General features: G+C 42.6%; 1 protein-coding gene across 3 annotated transcripts in view; it reads left to right on the top strand.

The window, feature by feature from the left end:
• Positions 1 to 19,037, top strand: part of mfsd2b (major facilitator superfamily domain containing 2B) — a 41,843-nt gene that overhangs the window by 8,816 nt on the left and 13,990 nt on the right. For 2 of the 3 annotated variants that reach the window (XM_036985428.2, XM_021612528.3), the window contains 7 exons: positions 96 to 221; positions 369 to 493; positions 12,501 to 12,624; positions 14,174 to 14,252; positions 14,359 to 14,540; positions 17,073 to 17,163; positions 18,278 to 18,399. In XM_036985428.2, the coding sequence (XP_036841323.1) occupies positions 96 to 221; positions 369 to 493; positions 12,501 to 12,624; positions 14,174 to 14,252; positions 14,359 to 14,540; positions 17,073 to 17,163; positions 18,278 to 18,399 (849 nt within the window). Of the gene's footprint in view, positions 1 to 95; positions 222 to 368; positions 494 to 12,500; positions 12,625 to 14,173; positions 14,257 to 14,358; positions 14,541 to 17,072; positions 17,164 to 18,277; positions 18,400 to 19,037 lie in introns of all 3 variants that reach the window. The other variant, XM_090243378.1, reaches the window with a different exon arrangement.

Raw genomic sequence — 19,037 nt, forward strand, 5'->3', positions numbered from 1 at the left:
TTGACTATTTCTCAGATAATGCACCTCCATGAAATGTGTGAGTGATAGGCCTAACTGACTTGTAACTCTCAGATATTTTTTCTGCCCGTCCGTAGACTGTGCTGGACCAGAGGCTGTCTTTCTGCAGTAAACTGTGTTTCGCCATCGGAGGAGCACCCAATCAGGTGGCCGGCAGTGCTACGGCATTCTTCCTCCAAATCTACCTGCTGGATGTCGCCCAGGTAACAAATCTTTGTGTGTCACTCTCTTTTTCTCATCCTATTTTCTCTCTCTCTATCTCTCTCTCTCTCTCTCTCTTTCCCTCTCTCTCCCTCTTTTTCCTTCTTTCTGTGTCTTTTAACTCCATTCCTCTGTTAACTCCTCCTCAGATCAACCCGTTCCAGGCCTCCATGGTTCTGTTCATAGGGAAGGCATGGGGAGCCATGACCGACCCTGTTGTCGGCTTCTTCATCACCAAGAGCAAGTGGACCAGGATAGGCAGACTCATGCCCTGGTGAGGCCATACACACATCAATCACTGATTGCACACACCTGGTTTCCCAAGGGAAAAAACAGTAGAGCAGCTCCAGAGGACCACAGATCTTAGTGTTGATATACACTCTGATAAATGCTACCTATAAATGCTAGGCTTCACATTTGGACTCTATTGAATTATACTAACGCTTTTCCCCGTGGCTAACGTGAGTAAAAGTTTTAAACATTTTAACACTCGCAAGGTCCACCGGGCCAGACGGAATACCAGGGCACGTTCTCAATGCATGCCCAGACCAGCTGGCAAGTGTCTTCACTGACATTTTCAATCTCTCCTCGTCCCAGTATGTAATCCCAACTGACCACCATTGTCCCTGTTCCTAAGAGCTCCAAGGTAACCTGCCTAAATGACTATCGCCCTGTAGCACTCACATCTGCAATTAGGAAGTGCTTTGAAAGGATGGTCATGACACACATCAACACCATCATCCCAGACACCCTGGACCCACTCCAATTAGCATACTGCCCTAACAGATCCACAGATGACACAATCTCAATTGCACTTCACACTGCCCTCTCCCACCTGGACAAGAAGGGAAATAACTATGTGAGATTTCTGTCCATAGACTACAGCTCAGATTTCAACATCATAGTCCCCTCCAAGCTGGGGACTCTGGGACTGAACACCTCCCTCTGTAACTGGATCCTGGACTTCCTGACGGGACGGCCCCAGGTGGTGAGGGTAGGCAACAACCCCCCCCCGGCCACGCACGACTCCAACACCATCATCAAGTCTGCTGACGACACGACGGTGGTAGGGCTGTTCATCTGCGGCAATGAGACAGCCTACTGGGTGGAGGTCATAAATTTGGCAGTGTTGTGCCATGACAACAACCTTTTCCTAAGACCAAAGACCTGATTGTGGACTACAGTAGAAAGAGTGGAGTGCACGCCCCCATCCATATTGACAAGGCTGTAGTGGAGCCGGTCGAGAGCTTCACGTTCCTTGGTATCCATTTCACTAAGGACTTTACATGGTCAACTCACACCCGCACAGTCGTGAAGAGGGCATGAAAGCGCTTCTTCTCCCTCAGGAGGTTGAACAGATTTTGCACGGGCCCTCGGATCCTCAAAACGTTCGACAGCTGCACCATCGAGAGCATCTTGACTGGCTGCATCACCACTTGGTATGGCAAATGCACCACCCTCGACCGCAAAACGCTACAGAGGGTGGTGCAGACAGCTCAGTACATCACTGGGGCCGAGCTCCCTGCCATCCTTGATCTCTATATCAGGTGGTGTCAAAGGAAGGCCTAAAAAAATTGCCAAAGACTCCAGCACCCAAGCCATAGACTGTTTACTCTGCCACCCTCCGGCAAACGGTACCAGAGCATAGGCTCTCTGACCAACAGGCTGCGAAACAGCTTCTACCCCCTATGTCATAAGTTTGCTTAATAGTTCATTAATGGTTACCCAGACTATCTCCACTAACCCTATCTTACACCGGTTTTGCACACACACAATACTATACAGTATATACACACTCACACACACTACACTGACACTCTCACATGACCCAAACACATTCACAGACAATACACACACACACACGCACACGCACGCAGAGAGACAGACACATAAACACACACACTTGCACACTCATCTGTTCTTTATTCTTACTCTTATTATTATATATCCTGATGCCTAGTCAATTTTTAGTCTTATTATTATCTGTTATCTATCACTTCACCCTGCCTTCATTACATATCTACCTCAAATACCTCGTACCCCTGCACATCGTCTCTGTACTGTTACTCCCTGTATAGACAGGGGAAATAAAAAGCATGTGAACCCTTTGGAAATACCTGGATTTCTGAATAAATTGGTCATCAAATTTGATCTGATCTTCATCTAAGTCACAACAATAGACAAATATAGTGTGCTTAAACTAATAACACACAAATTATTGTGTTTTTCTTGTCCATATTGAAGACATCATTTAAACATTCACAGTGTAGGTTGGAAAACGTATGTGAACCCCTAGGTGTCACGACTTCCTCCGAAGTCGGTCCCTCTCCTTGTTCGGGCGGTGTTCGGTGGTCGACGTCACCGACCTTCTAGCCATTGCCGATCCTATTCTTGCTATTCACAAGAAGCATTGCCTGATGTGAACCATGCTTCAAACAAAAGAGATCTCAGAAGACCTAAGATTAAGAATTGTTGCCTTGCATAAAGCTGGAAAGGGTTACAAAATAATCTCTAATAGTCAGTCAACGGTAAGAGAAATTGTCTATAAATTGAGAAATATCAGCACTGTTGCAACTCTCCCTAGGAGTGACTGTCCTGCAAAGATGACTGCAAGAGCACAGCGCAGAATGCTCAATGAGGTTAAGAAGAATCCTGGAGTGTCAGCTAAAGACATACAGAAATCTCTGGAACATGCTAACATCTCTGTTGATGAGTCTACAATACGTAAAACACTAAACAAGAATGGTGTTCATGGGAGGACACCACGGAAGAAGACACTGCTGTCCAAAAAAAAACATTGCTGCACGTCTGAAGCTCGCAAAAGAGCACCTGGATGTTCCACAGCGCTACTGGCAAAATATTCTGTGGACAGATAAAACTACAGTTGATTTGGTTGGAAGGAACACACAACAATATGTGTGGAGAAAAAAAAGGCACAGCACACCAACATCAAAACCTCATCCCAACTGTCAAGTATGGTGGAGGGAGCATCATGGTTTGAGGCTGCTTTACTGCCTCAGGGCCTGGACAGCTTGCTATCATCTACGGAAAAATGAATTCTCAAGTTTATCGAGGCATTTTGCAGGAGAATGTAAGGCTATCTGTCCGCCAATTGAAGGTCAACAGAAGTTAGGTGATGCAACAGGACAACAACCCAAAATACAGAGGTAAATCAACAACAGAATGGCTTGAACAGAAGAAAATACGCCTTCTGTAGTGGCCCAGTCAGAGTTCTGACCTCAACCCAACTGAATTGCTGTGGCATCACCTCAAGAGAGCGGTTCACACCAGACATCCCAAGAATATTGCTGAACTGAAACAGTTTTGTAAAGAGGAATGGCCCAAAATTTCTCCTGACCGTTATGCAGGTCTGATCCGCAACTACAGAAAATGTTTGGTTGAGGTTATTGCTGCCAAAGGAGGGTCAACCAGTTACTAAATCCAAGGGTTCACATACTTTTTCCACCCTGCGCTGTGAATGTTTACACAGTGTGTTCAATAAAGACATGAAAATGTATAATTGTTTGTGTGTTATTGGCTTAAGCAGACTGTGTTTGTCTATTGTTGTGACCTAGATGAAGATCAGATCAAATTGTATGACCAATTTATGCAGGACTCCAGGTATTTCCAAAGGGTTCACATACTTTTTCTTGCCACTGTACATGTATTTTATTCTTCTTATTATTATTTAACTCTGCATCGTTGGGAAGGGCTCGTTAGCAAGCATTTCACGGTTAAGTCTATACCTGTTGTATTCAGTGCATGTGACGAATACATTTTAATTTTATATTTGTAATCCACAGCTGTACCCTTATAACTACAGACCTGCAGAGAGTGTTTACCAAAAGCACCACATCAAACTTAACCGTAACCCTAGGTGTCAGCTCTAAAGTGTGTGTGTGTCAGCTCAAAGCTGTACTGGCTTGACACAACTCACTTACAAGAAGTACTGGTTGAGTACTTAGTGCTGATTCTGATGTGACTGAGATAGTGCTGTATAAGCTTTACAAGGCATAGATTACTGTCAAGCTGACAGGCTGGCGAGATACCAGATCACAGCATTACTGATTTGATTACCACTGTATGTGTGTCTGTGTGTCCTGAGTGTTTTTGTGGCAGAACGCTGGGGCCATGCCCGTTTGTGTATGATGATCATCAGCACCGTGAGAAAGCCAGACCCTCCCTCTAGTTAACTCCTGGGGGAATGCCCCTCTAACTGTCAGACAGGAAGTCCCCTGGAACTGGGCTGTGACATCATCAGAAAGACAGGAAGGGATCAGTATCTATGTCCTGAGCAGTTTGTGGCAGAACACCGGGGCTGTACCCGGTTGTGTGTGTGTGTCCTGAGCGGTTTATGACTGTGCCCGGTTGGTACCCCTGGGTACTACTGTGTTTATGTTAGAGCCCGCCATGCCAACAGAGAGGAACGTTTAGATAAAACTGGGACATTTCACTCACCATTTCTGAGAGTGTGATGGAGCTGAAATCCCCTTCTTGCTTTGGTCTCAGTCTCTCTGTGTCTGCCTGGGTACATGTGTTTTGCCCTACTTCCCTTTTTGAAAACCTCCCATTGGATTATCTTACTACCCATCCTGTGAGCCATTTTACAGAACATTCTAACAGTCTATTCTAACATTATAACTGTTCCATTCAGTCACTGTGCCTTTTCAACCCTCCCATGACCAGCCTATACAGCAGCAGGCCCAACCCCAGCCCCAGACCCAGTGCTAGGCAGCCCTGTCACTCTCTTTGTGTGGCTGAACAATCACTAAGGACAGGCCTCTGTGTCACAGGGAGAGCTGGACTGTACCAGAACTCACCACTCTCTACCTCTCTCTACCTCTTTCTCTCTTTTTCTCTCTGTCCCCTCTACCTCGTTCTCCTGCTTTCTCTCAGTTCTCTCTCTCGCTTTCTCTATTAATCCCTCTTTCTATCTGTTTTTTTTTTTTTGGGGGGGGGGGGGGGTAGATCAGCTTTAATATTGCAGATAAATATTTTCTACAATGTAGAAAATAGTAAAAATAAAGAAAACCCTGGAATGAGTAGGTGTGTCCAAACTTTTGACTGGTACTGTGTCTATATTTAAAAAACTAATATTTTATTATTTTCCCCTAACCCCTCCCCTAATTGAGGTAAACTAAAGGACAACAACACTTAGGGCTTCTACTTCCAGGTTATACGTCCTATATACATTTTACAGGCACAATGTATTTTACAGTAGTTATTTTTTGTTTGTTTTTAATCCCAGCCTTCAGCTACCCTCAACCCCCTCCCTTCTGTCTCTGAAGACCATCCAGTTTGATTTCTATTTCCATATACTTTTAACTGTGCTGTTTCACTAAAGTTCTGAACCTATATACATTTTAATGACACAGTTTATTTTACATGAGTTATCTTGTTGTTTTTAGTCCCACCCTTCAGCCCCACAAAACCCCTCCCATCTAGCTCTTAACACCATCCAGTTTTTATTTATATTTGCCATATATTTTCAACTGTGCTGTGATTTTTCACAAAAGTTCTGAACCTTTCTATTCTCATAGTTTCTACAGATTGTAAATTAAAGATATTATTATTATATTATTGATTGATTGACTATGACTTTTCAAATCACCCAGCAGAGCTATTTGCAGAGTTAGCTCCACGTAAATGTTGCAATTCTTCAGCCATATAATAAGTTATATTTTTAAATTCTAAGTTTTGAATCCAGCATAATGTGCTTTGTAATCGGTATGTCAAAAATCTCTTCCCAACTATTTTGCATTCTGTATGGCACAGCTGACAATTTTTTGGTCCTTAAATTACTTTTTTTTTTTTTTTAAATTACTTTTTTTTTTTTGGTCCTTAAATTACTTTTTTCTTTATCAAATTTTTCTTTAACCAATTTTGGTCTTTAATGCTTGGCCGACAGACAAGTACCTTACTCCCCCTCCACTTTCTTCTTCCATTTTTGCGGTAATTGTAACGCTTGTCGTCTGGGGAAGGAGAGGAGGACCAAGGTGCAGGGTGGTAAGTGTTCAGATTTTAAATATTTTAATGAACACTGAAAACAAAACAATAAACGAACAGTCCTGTAAGGTACAACACTAAAGAGAAAATAACCACACACAAAACACAATGGAAAACAGGCTACCTAAATATGGTTCTTAATCAGGGACAATGATTGACAGCTGCCTCTGATTGAGAACCATACCACACAGAAATAGAAAATCATAGACAAACTAACATAGACAACCCACCCAACTTACGCCCTGACCATACTAAAACAAAAGACAAAACAAAGGGACTACGGTCAGAACGTGACAGTAATGCTGCAATTAGTTGGATGTAATTTTGGGTAGAGCAGACATTTCCATATAATTTTGTTAGCTGCATGTGGGACATAACTCCACCAGTCCTATTTATGATATCATTTACAATGTTTTACCTTTTTGAAATATTTTTTAAATATATATATATATTTTAAAACAATTAGTATATTTGAGTTTAGCCATAATATTTGTTGTATTAGTTGTTCTGTCTTTTCTGGTGGATTAAACTGAAATTGCAACCAACTTTCTCTGGCTTGTTTTAAAAATAGCGATATTTTAGAGATTATTTCATTTTCGAACAACCGAAAGTGAGAGGTTGTAATCTGAATGAAGGGGAAAAGGCCTTTCTTGAACATGGGATGAGACATTCTTACTAATCTGTTAGAGAACCAGTTTGGATTTGAGTATAACTTTTGTATGACTGAAGCCTTTAGTGAGAGGTCTAATGCATTCATATTTAATAATTTCTGCCCTCGAGTTCATATTCATTATATAAATATACCGTTTAGTTTTGTCTGGCTTGCCATTCCAAATAAAATTGAATATTGTTTGCTCATATAATTTAAAAAACAGATCCCTAGGTGTAGGCAAAGCCATAAGCAAATAGGTACTCTGGGATATGACTAAAGGGTAAATCAGTGTGATTTTTCCACAAATAGACATATTTTCCTTTCCATGGTACTTTCTATTAAAATGTATTGTAGTGAGAATTTCTTTCGGGATACGAATACAGAGTATGTCCACATCACGGTCAAACCATTTTATTGGCAAACTACATTTTATTTTTTATTTTATTTTTTTTTTTTATTTTTTATTTTATTTTTTATTTTATTTGTTATTTTATTTTATTTCACCTTATTTAACCAGGTAGGCTAGTTGAGAACAAGTTCTCTCATTTGCAACTGGCCAAGAAAAAGCTGGCCAAGATAAAGGCCAAGTTAAAGCATAGCAGTGTGAACAGACAACACAGAGTTACACATGGAGTAAACAATTAACAAGTCAATAACACAGTAGAAAAAAAAGAGAGTCTATATACATTGTGTGCAAAAGGCATGAGGAGGTAGGCGAATAATTACAATTTTGCAGATTTACACTGGAGTGATAAATGATCAGATGGTCATGTACAGGTAGAGATATTGGTGTGCAAAAGAGCAGAAAAGTAAATAAATATAAACAGTATGGGGGTGAGGTAGGTCAAATTGGGTGGGCTATTTACCGATAGACTATGTACAGCTGCAGCGATCGGTTAGCTGCTCAGATAGCAGATGTTTGAAATTGGTGAGGGAGATAAAAGTCTCCAACTTCAGCGATTATTGCAATTCGTTCCAGTCACAGGCAGCAGAGAACTGGAACGAAAGGCGGCCAAATGAGGTGTTGGCTTTAGGGATGATCAGTGAGATACACCTGCTGGAGCGCGTGCTACGGGTGGGTGTTGCCATCGTGACCAGTGAGCTGAGATAAGGCAGAGCTTTACCTAGCATGGACTTGTAGATGACCTGGAGCCAGTGGGTCTGGCGACGAATATGTAGCGAGGACCAGCCGACTAGAGCATACAGGTCGCAGTGGTGGGTGGTATAAGGTGCTTTAGTAACAAAGTGGATGGCACTGTGATAAACTGCATCCAGTTTGCTGAGTAGAGTGTTGGAAGCTATTTTGTAGATGACGTCGCCGAAGCCGAGGATCGGTAGGATAGTCAGTTTTACTAGGGTAAGTTTGGCGGCGTGGGTGAAGGAGGCTTTGTTGCGGAATAGAAAGCCGACTCTAGATTTGATTTTTAGATTGGAGATGTTTGATATGAGTCTGGAAGGAGAGTTTATTGTCTAGCCAGACACCTAGGTACTTATAGATGTCCACATATTCTAGGTCGGAACCATCCAGGGTGGTGATGCTAGTCGGGCGTGCGGGTGCAGGCAGCGAACGGTTGAAAAGCATGCATTTGGTTTTACCAGCGTTTAAGAGCAGTTGGAGGCCACGGAAGGAGTGTTGTAAGGCATTGAAGCTCGTTTGGAGGTTAGATAGCACAGTGTCCAAGGACGGGCCGGAAGTATACAGAATGGTGTCGTCTGCGTAGAGGTGGATCAGGGAATCGCCCGCAGCAAGAGCAACATCATTGATATATACAGAGAAAAGAGTCGGCCCGAGAATTGAACCCTGTGGCACCCCCACATGGTAATGTAAAAGTTGTATTTTTTTAGTGATCCAATACATAATTTAGTACATTTAGCCTAATTTGGTTTCAATCCAGAGAGGTTAGAAAAAGTATCTAGATTCTCTATGAGGCTGTGGAGGGATCCAAATTGTGCATTTAAATGAATAATCAGCATACACCTTTTGTTTTTAGGCCCTGGATTTCCAGCCCCTTGATATTATTGTTGGATCTGATTTTAATAGCTAACGGCCATAATAATGGCCATAATAATTAGATATGCCGATAGGGGACAACCTTGTTTTTCTCCTCTTGACAGTTTAATACTTTCTGAGAAGTAGCCATTATTTAATATTTTACACCTAGGGTTATTATACATAACTTTAACCCATTGTATAAGAGATTCTCCAAAATTGAAATATTCCAGGCATTTATATATACATTCCAGTTGTACTTTATCAAAATCCTTTTCAATGTCAGCAATGAATACCAGGCCTAGTTTCCCAGATTTTTCATGTTGTTCTATTGTTTCCAGTACTTGTCTTATATTCTTGTCTTATATATCTCCAATGTATCGTCCATGTAAAAAAAGGATGAATAATATCCAACAATACCTTTCTAATTCTGTGCGCTATGCATTTTGCTATAATGTTTGCATCACAATCACAACACTGAAGTGTAAGGGGTCTCCAATTTTTTTAATGAACTGGATCTTATATATATTTAACGCTTGTGTCCTGTCTCAGTAATAATGAAATCAGACCTTCTTGTTGAGTATCTGATAATGTACCATTTTTATAGGAGTGGTTAAAACATGCTTATAACAGACCTTTGAGTACATTAAAAAGGTTTGATATACCTCAACTGGTATGCCATCCAGCCCTGGAGTTTTCCCAGACTTAAAAGCTTTAATTGCATCAATAAGTTCCTCCTCTGTAATTTGGCCGTCACATGAGTCTTTCTGTACAGCTGCTAATTTTACATTATTAATAGGGAAAAAATCCATGCAATTAACTTTCTATCTATTATTAGTTGAACTGAATTCTAGGGCAGGACAGGTCTGGAGTGAGGGCAACTGGAGCAGAGGGTGTGGGGTTTAGTATGTGGATGGGGGTCAAACACCTTGGAGTCCTATCAGGCCAAAGGTTAGAGTTCAGGTCCATTTGTAACGGCATTCAGAGGTGGAAGAAGGATCGGACCAAAGCGCAGCGTGGTAAGTGTTCATGATGTAATATTTAATGAAACGAACTGAACACTGAAATACAAAACGAACGAAAACCGCAACAGTACCGTGTGGACCAAACACTCACACGGAAAACAAACACCCACAAACCAAAAGTGAAACCCAGGCTTCCTAAGTATGATTCTCAATTAGGGACAACAATTGACAGCTGCCTCTGATTGAGAACCATACTAGGCCGAACTCAAAAACAAACATAGACTGCCCACCCCAACTCACGCCCTGACCATACTAAAATAAAGACAAAAACAAAGGAACTAAGGTCAGAACGTGACATCATTGTGGAAACGTTTTGGCGTCGTCACCAAAACAACACGACTGTGGCTATTTTGGAGTGGTGCATAGAGGATGTGGTTGAGCTAGCAAAAACTTGCTTAGTTGTGTTAACTATATGTACTTAGTTGACACTACAGCTGCAGAGCAGTGGTTGGACTTGAGTCTTTATGATAAGGATGTTTTCCTAACATCTACTGAGTATCTGTATACTTATCAGATTAATCTAAGATATAGCTTAGATTTTTGGGTGTCCGTCTTCGGCTCCTAGTCTATGTTGCTTTAGTGGGAAAGAATTAGAGCCTATTCGTGTATAACTCAGTGGTTATAGATGAGATAGTCATTGATGACTGGACGAAAGTGCACTAGTCCACAACCTTCTCTCTCTGTCTCTCTCTCTCTCTGTCTCTCTCTCTCCACAGTGAAACACAGCCCATAATGATACAGTATGTACCAGTTGTTTCTGGATGAATTATACATAGACAACACAGCTCCCCACATCCTCCAAACTGCACAATGCAAAATAATTATTCTGTCCTGAGATGCCTGTGTGTGTGTGTGTGTGTGCCTGAATAAAGCTCATGACCATGCGGGTTGGCGATCCTGTGGCATAGTGCATCTTCCTGTTCTCCCACTGTGCCGCCACACTAACTCAGAACGGAAACCTTCAGAGTCACAAACACCCAATCCATCTCTCCCAAAACAGCCCACACACCATCAGTCTATCACTGGCCTAACAGGTTTACAGGCTTTTATACATAGTTGTCCAAACTAGCCTGTTGAGGTACAGGGGCTTGCGAAAGTATTCACCCCCTTGGCATTTTCCCTATTTTGTTGCCTTACAACCTGGAATTAAAATAGATTTTTGGGGGGTTTGTATCATTTGATTTACACAACAATGCCTACCTACCACTTTGAAGATGCAAAATATTTTGATATTGTAAAAGAAATGAGAAAACAACAGTAAACTTGAGCATGCATAACTATTCACCCCCAAAAGTCAATACTTTGTAGAGCCTCCTTTTGCAGCAATTTCAGCTGCAAGTCTCTTGGGGTATGTCTCTATAAGCTTGGCACATCTAGCCACTGGGATTTTTGCCCATACTTCAAGGCAAAACTGCTCTAACTCCTTCAAGTTGGATGGGTTCCGCGGGTGTACAATCCTTAAGGCATACCACAGATTCTCAATTTGATTGAGGTCTGGGCTTTGAAACAGCCATTCCAAGACATTGAAATGTTTCCCCTTAAACCACTCGAGTGTTGCTTTAGCAGTATGCTTAGGGTCATTGTCCTGCTGGAAGGTGAACCTCCATCCCAGTCTCAAATCTCTGGAAGACTGAAACAGGTTTCCCTCAAGACTTTCCCTGTATTTAGCGCCATCCATCATTCCTTCTATTCTGACCAGTTTCCCAGTCCCTGCCAATGAAAACTTCCCCACAGCATGATGCTGCCACCACCATGCTTCATTGTGAGGATCGTGTTCTCGGGGTGATGGGCTGTTGGGTTTGCGCCAGACATAGCAATTTCCCTGATGGCCAAAAAGCTACATTGTAGTCTTATCTGACCAGAGTACCTTGTTCCATATGTTTGGGGAGTCTCCCACATGCCCTTTGGTGAACACCAAACGTGTTTGCTTATTTTTTTCTTTAAGCAATTGCTTTTATCTGGCCACTCTCTCGTAAAATCGAGCTATGTGGAGTGTACGGCTTAAAGTGGTCCTATGGACAGATACTCCAATCTCCGCTGTGGAGCTTTGCAGCTCCTTCAGGGTTATCTTTGGTCTTTTTGTTGCCTCTCTGATTAATGCCCTCCTTGCCTGGTCTGTGAGTTTTGGTGGGCGGCCCTCTCTTGGCAGGTTTGTTGTGGTGCCATATTCTTTCCATTTTTTAATATTGGATTTAATGGTGCTCTGTGGGATGTTCAAAGTTTCAGATATTTTTTTATAACCCAACCCTGATCTGTACTTCTACACAACTTTGTCCCTGACCTGTTTGGAAAGCAAGTCATTTTTTTCATTTCACTTCCCCAATTTGGACTATTTTGTGTATGTCCATTACATGCAATCCAAATAAAAAATATCTTTAAATTGCAGGTTGTAATGCAACAAAATAGGAAAAACGCCAAGGGGGACGAATACTTTTGCAAGGCACTGTAAATTATCATGTCTTTATCAATTGCACAAACCTATAATGAGGCCAAAGTTTCACAATAAATAAAAAAAGATACCAAATTCGACTCAAATGTTTGCTCAAACATTGGCCATTAAGATATGCAATAAGAACAATAACCCTGCCCTCCCTTTTTCTCTCTGTAGGATGGTGGGCTGTACTCCGTTTGTGGTGGTCTCCTACTTCTACCTTTGGTTTGTTCCTCCCTTCACAAACGGACGTTTCATCTGGTACCTGGGCTTCTACTGCCTCTACCAGACACTCATCACTGTGAGTACCAGACAGCTACCTAGGACAAAAGTGTTGGCCCACAAGGACAACCATTTACACATCCTCGTTCTCAGATACAGTATCCTCTCTAACACTATTCAACACGGACTTTGTGCACTCATAGTATACACCTACCATTGTTCCTGGATACTGCTTTTTATTTGCAAGAAAAGATACAGATAAGCAGAGACGATTTGCCGAACCCAACATAAAAATATCGTGAGCAGAGCCAACGTGTCATAAAACCAAACCTTGTTGATAGTTCACCTCAAACAAGTGTGTTTATTTAGGTTTATTTTGTTACTAAGGTACAGCTTCAAACCCTTTCCTTCTTTCTCTCTGCTCTCTCTCTCTCTCACACTCTCTCCTCTGCTCTCTCTAATCTTTTTAACATGTGCTAAAGAGCATGTTGCCCACTGCCCATCATAGCCACATTGCGATGGCCTATAATGACATGTCATTCTAATTACTTGATAAGTATATGCTCGGCCCTGCCAGAGACCGCTGGATGGGTAAATGCTGGTTACCACTTTTAGCTTCACTTCATTGTCTTTGTGTGTGAGAGACTGAGAACGAACGGCTGCTATCACTTTAAAGCCCTACAGTAGTAACAATAAAAAAAAACAGGTCAGTGTGATCATTCAATCATGATTTGATGACTAATCCTTTTACTTGAGGCAAAGCTCTGGTCAAATTGGATTCTATACATTTAGTTTTTTTTCCCAACAAGGCCCTACAAATGACATGCTTGGCCATCCCTCCATCCGTCCTTCCCTCCATCCCGCCCTGGGCCCGAAGAGACGGAGAAGGGCTGGGACAGTCTTTCATGGCAGCGTTTATTTCTGTTGTCTCTTTGGATGCTCGGTCAGTTGTTCGGTAGCTGCATCGTTCGGCCACAATGCTGACTGAGCTGTTGTGTAAATGACAAAGGAGAAGAAAGGCTAGGGTTGAAGGCGAATAGTTGCTGACTGTTCTACCCATGGAATGCACAAATGGAAAAACAGACAGTCAAAAAATCTATCATAAGGAATATGATGTCTTTCCTATGTCTCGGAGAAAGCTAAGGAAATATTTAACCCCTTTTTTTGGTTGGCACAAAACTACCTCCATAATTTACTTTTTTATTTTTACCGGTACCGGTTACCTTTTAAATGAGTCACGTGACACAAAATGGAGAATACCGTCCTGTTCATGAGAATCTCCTCTTTCCATAGTGGGGTAATATTAGTTTGTTGCCCGAACAGTTCAGATGCTACAGACGTTTTCATGAGAAGACCGATTTTCGGGACATCTCATGGTCTGACAGTCACCCCTGTAGCTCGCCTACCTTCCACCACTGAAGGCCAGCATAAACTGATGCGGTGGATTGAGACGCAGCCTATGCAAAAAAAAAATATATATTTGTAGCTTAAACTTAAGGCTCTTTAAAGTTAATTTTGCAGTGAATCATCGTCTTAAGTGGAGCACAAAATATCCCCAAAATGTGGAAATTATATGGACTCTGTCCTATATCTAATCATGTCCTCTGTGGTTCTTCTGTGTTTCCCAGTGTTTCCATGTGCCTTACTCTGCCCTCACCATGTTCCTCAGTGCGGACCAGAAGGAGAGAGACTCAGCCACAGCCTATCGTAGGTCACTATTAAACAGACCGTACGTTGTTAATCAAATTCAGGCACTATTCTGCCATTCTGTTTTGATAGTACTTAATACTGTAATACATGTGTTATATTGCAGGTATGACCCTGGAGGTGCTGGGTACTCTAGTTGGCGCTGCCATCCAGGGTCAGATTGTGGCGAGCGCCCACACCCTGAAGCACTGCCCCCACCACAACATGTCCACCGGTCACCTAGGCAATGGCAGCGGGGCCGAGATCGTCAAAAGAATCGTTCACTCCCAGGACTTCCTGTCACATGCTGTAAGTGTCACCGCGACAACAAACAACCTGACCTGTGGTGTTACCATGGTGATCCGATTTTGAAAATAACTGTAACTGACAGTAGTGTCCTCAACTACCTCAGGGCTGCTCTTTCAGGGTCATCTTTTCCTTTTTCTTCACTTTTTTTTAAAGCCTTAAAGTGGCAAGGAAACAAACAGGAAACAAGTTAAAGGTCAAGAAGTATAAAACGAGTGATTTGTTGAAACTAAAAGGAATATGATGATTAGGAAGTTTGTGTTTGCAGACTGTCTAGCGGTGAAATTTAGCCTTACCACGTACCAACTTCAAGAGGGCTTATAGACATATATTATTTATCATCCTGGGTTTGAAGTTACCATAGGATGAATGAGAGCCTCTCCCACAGCTCCCTCACCTCCCCCTGGTACTGACCACAAAAAGGGTTCCTCCCTGACATCAGTCATCAAACCCCTTCCCTAAAATAAGAGACCCCTCCCCACAATGAGGGGGTGACCACAGTCTGTTTGTGATTAAAGGCTATTTTTTTGTCACATTCAAAAACACCTGAATGAACCCCAGACCCCAAACTCGACATGCAGTTTGTTGGGATTAGGGGACTAACAATATTGAACATCTATTTCCAGCCAAATCCAGACTGGAACATTACATTTGAATTGAACTGGTTGTTCATTTCCTTAGCAGTACACTGTACATATAGCCAATGAAAACATCACAGAGACAACCCAGAAACCCTGCTGTGAATCTTGTGAATGCAAAGGTGGTTTATAGGTTCATGGGCAAAACGCGGCAAGCGGGCTCCAGCCCAAACTATTCCGTGTTGGATGTGGGCACGCCGCGGCTATTCAGGGGCTCAAGTGGTGCCTTTCCAAATGATTATGGGTAAACCTTGATGGTTCGGCTCTCTCACCACGCAGGGCCCTCTGTAGCCATGCTGAGCACTTACACACAAACACACAACCACACAAACGCACACACACTTGGAGCACTGTCACCACTAGATTCCTCTGAGTTTGCGGGTGAGGGTGGCACATTTGCCTGGGCGAGTTCTCCAGTCCCTCAGAAACTGCAGAACGTTTGATGTGAATAAATAATAATAAACCACTTAGCTGCGCCGCATGGAAAAATAGCAAACAAGCCGGGAGTTGTTTAGGGCAGTTCAGTTCCTGTTGGGATTAACATGAAATCTTCAAGGCTCTATAGTATTTTGGTAGACTGTATTTAAGGATCCGAATGAACTTGCTTTTATCTAATCTGTTGAGTTATTTGAGATCTCGTATTTGCTAGAGCGATGTAAAGGAGTGCTAGCGTAAAATGACAGGGTCAACAAACACATTGATATCTTCTAATGTGACTTTTTGATGACAGTTGAAGTGCAGTATTTGGGTGGAGTTGCAAAATAGAAATTGAGGAAGGATCAGTACAGATGTGCCCCTTCTGTAACCGAAGACAAAAATATTGATAGTGGGCCCAAGGAAGAGTAGTGTAATGTAATACCTAATGGGGATCCAAATAAACAAATAAAGGATCGATTTACACTCTTGTTTTCTTCCTGCCTTTGCAGAAGAAGGTGTATATGCTTTCTATCCTCCTTGTAGAATGAGGTGTATATGCTTTCTATCCTCATAGAAGGTGTATATGCTCTCTATCCTCCTTGTAGAAGGTGTATACAGTGGGCAAAAAAAGTATTTAGTCAGCCACCAATTGTGCAAGTTCTCCCACTTAAAAAGATGAGAGAAGCCTGTAATTTTCATCATAGGTACACTTCAACTATGACAGACAAAAGCAATCCTACAATGTGATTTTCTGGATTTTTTTCCCTCATTTTGTCTGTCATAGTTGAAGTGTACCTATGATGAAAATTACAGGCCTCTCTCATCTTTTTAAGTGGGAGAACTTGCACAATTGGTGGCTGACTAAATACTTTTTTGCCCCACTGTATGCTCTCTATCCTCGTAGAAGGTGTATATGCTCTCTATTCTCCTTGTAGAAGGAGGTGTATATGCTCACTATCCTCCTAGTAGAATGAGGTGTATATGCTCTCTATCCTCCTTGTAGAATGAGGTGTATATGCTCTCTATCCTCCTTGTAGAAGGAGTTGTATATGCTCACTATCCTCCTTGTAGAAGGAGGTGTATATGCTCACTATCCTCCTTGTAGAAGGAGGTGTATATGCTCACTATCCTCCTTGTAGAAGGAGTTGTATATGCTCACTATCCTCCTTGTAGAAGGAGGTGTATATGCTCACTATCCTCCTTGTAGAAGGTGTATATGCTCACTATCCTCCTTGTAGAAGGTGTATATGCTCACTATCCTCCTTGTAGAATGAGGTGTATATGCTCACTATCCTCCTTGTAGAATGAGGTGTATATGCTCTCTATCCTCCTTGTAGAATGAGGTATATATGCTCTCTATCCTCCTTGTAGAATGAGGTATATATGCTCTCTATCCTCCTTGTAGAATGAGGTATATATGCTCTAGAATGAGGTGTACAGTATATGATTGTTTTCTCTCTCTACTTTTATCCTCTTGCAGAAGGAGGTGTATATGATTGCTGCAGGTGTGATAGGAGGAGTGTTTCTCATCTGCACTGTGGTCATGTTCCTGGGAGTCAAAGAGAGAGATGGTGAGTCTGTGTGTTTTGCATGTGTGTTTTATTATAATATTTTTTTAATGTACCCCCTTTTTGTCCCCAATTTCGTGATATCCAAATGGTAGTTACGGTCTTGTCCCATCGCTGCAACTCCTGTACGGACTCGGGAGAGCCAAAGGTCGAGAGCCGCGCTTCCTCCGACACATGACCCCGCCAAGCCGCACTGCTTCTTGACACAATGCTCGCTTAACCCAGAAGCCAGCCGCACCAATGTGTCGGAGGAAACACCGTACACCTGGCGACCGTGTCAGCGTGCACTGCGCCCGGCCCACCACAGGAGTCGCTAGAGCTCGATGGGACAAGGACATCCCGGCCGGCCAAACCCTCTCCTAACCCGGACGACGCTGGGCCAATTGTGCATCGCCTCATGGGTCTCACAACACAGCCCGGTATTGAACCAGGATCTGTAGTGACGCAGCCTTAGACCACTGCGCCACTCTGGAAGCCCGTGTGTGTGTGTTTGTGCACACTTTTCCCCTGCAAGTGTGTGTGCTCTCTTCCCCCTCTCATATTTCACTCTAACCTCATTTGCAAAGTACCAGTAAGCACAGTAGCACTCAGTCACATTGTTTTTAGACTATTTAGCTAGCTCCAGCCGTATCCAATGATTATCTAGCTCAGAGAAAAAAAGGACAATAAAGAATTAAGTATTAAGTGTAAAAGGAGAGAATCTACCCCCATATCTCTGTGCAATTGTGAGATGCGTGGCTCACCTGCAAAAGAGAAGAGACCTTGGTCGCAATGGGAATCCCTGCTAAAATAAAAGGTCAAAATCTTTTTTTTCATGCACATGGAGGCTATCAGTGAACTGCTGACCTCACCACTAGTGAACCTGTTAGTTCTGGTTCTCTGTAGTGGCAAACCCTGTGGAACAGACAGAGCATAGCAATGCTGCAATGCAGGGGCAGCTACAGGGTTGCCAGATTGGAAGTGAAATCCCCCCCATACGTGTCTCACTCATGCTACTGCATATTCTTTCATCACATAATGCATGGTGCTTTATGGGCTTGGTTTAGGGTAGAAGACAGAAACCAAAGAAACTGTCTCTTGACACTTTCAGATCTTATTCCTTTTTTCCCTTGCACAGATCCGTACATTTCGAAGACTGAGAAGCAGATCCCGTTCCACAAGGGCTTCATCCTGGTGATGCGACACAGTCCTTACCTCAGTTTGACTGCTGCCTTCCTCTTCATCTCTGTTGCCATTCAGGTAGGCACAACTTTATTAATACACCTCTTCTCAGACACGACACTCACATTTGGATGGTAATGTGTGGGTAATGTGCTGTTATGGCTGGGCCCTCCCTGCCACCCTCAGAATGGCTCCAGACATAGCCTGCCTGCCATTCAATGTTGATTTGATCATTAGAAATAGAACACTCAGTGTGTTTGAGTAAATACGCCCGAGAGCATCTCTCTCTCAGCTCCAAATCCAACCGGAGATAGACAGTCCGACAGCACATTATCATATTACTATGATGTAATATCTTCTTGTTGTTATCATTATGAGAATTCTCCCTACATTCAGCCACTCAGTTCTGTGATACTCTTTCTGTATGGTTGGCATCGCATGGTTGGTTGAGTCAACAGTGTACCGTATTGGAACTGATATTGGACCTAGGCCTTCGGTGAAAAAAGAAGAAGAAGATCTTCCAACACATTGTACCAAACTCTCAAATCAAGAATAATAACAGACACATTGCATCACTTAATGGACACATCTGAATCAAACATGCCTGAGGCTGAGCCACGCTTTCGGCTGCCACTCACAGAGACAGCACCCATACAGATAATGTACCGGCAACAACAACCACACTGCTTGCACAGCCTAACGCCTTCACTATCACA

Source organism: Oncorhynchus mykiss, chromosome 8, assembly GCF_057628025.1.
Source record: "Oncorhynchus mykiss isolate SJ-2025 chromosome 8, ASM5762802v1, whole genome shotgun sequence".
NCBI classification, from domain to species: Eukaryota; Metazoa; Chordata; class Actinopteri; order Salmoniformes; family Salmonidae; genus Oncorhynchus; species Oncorhynchus mykiss.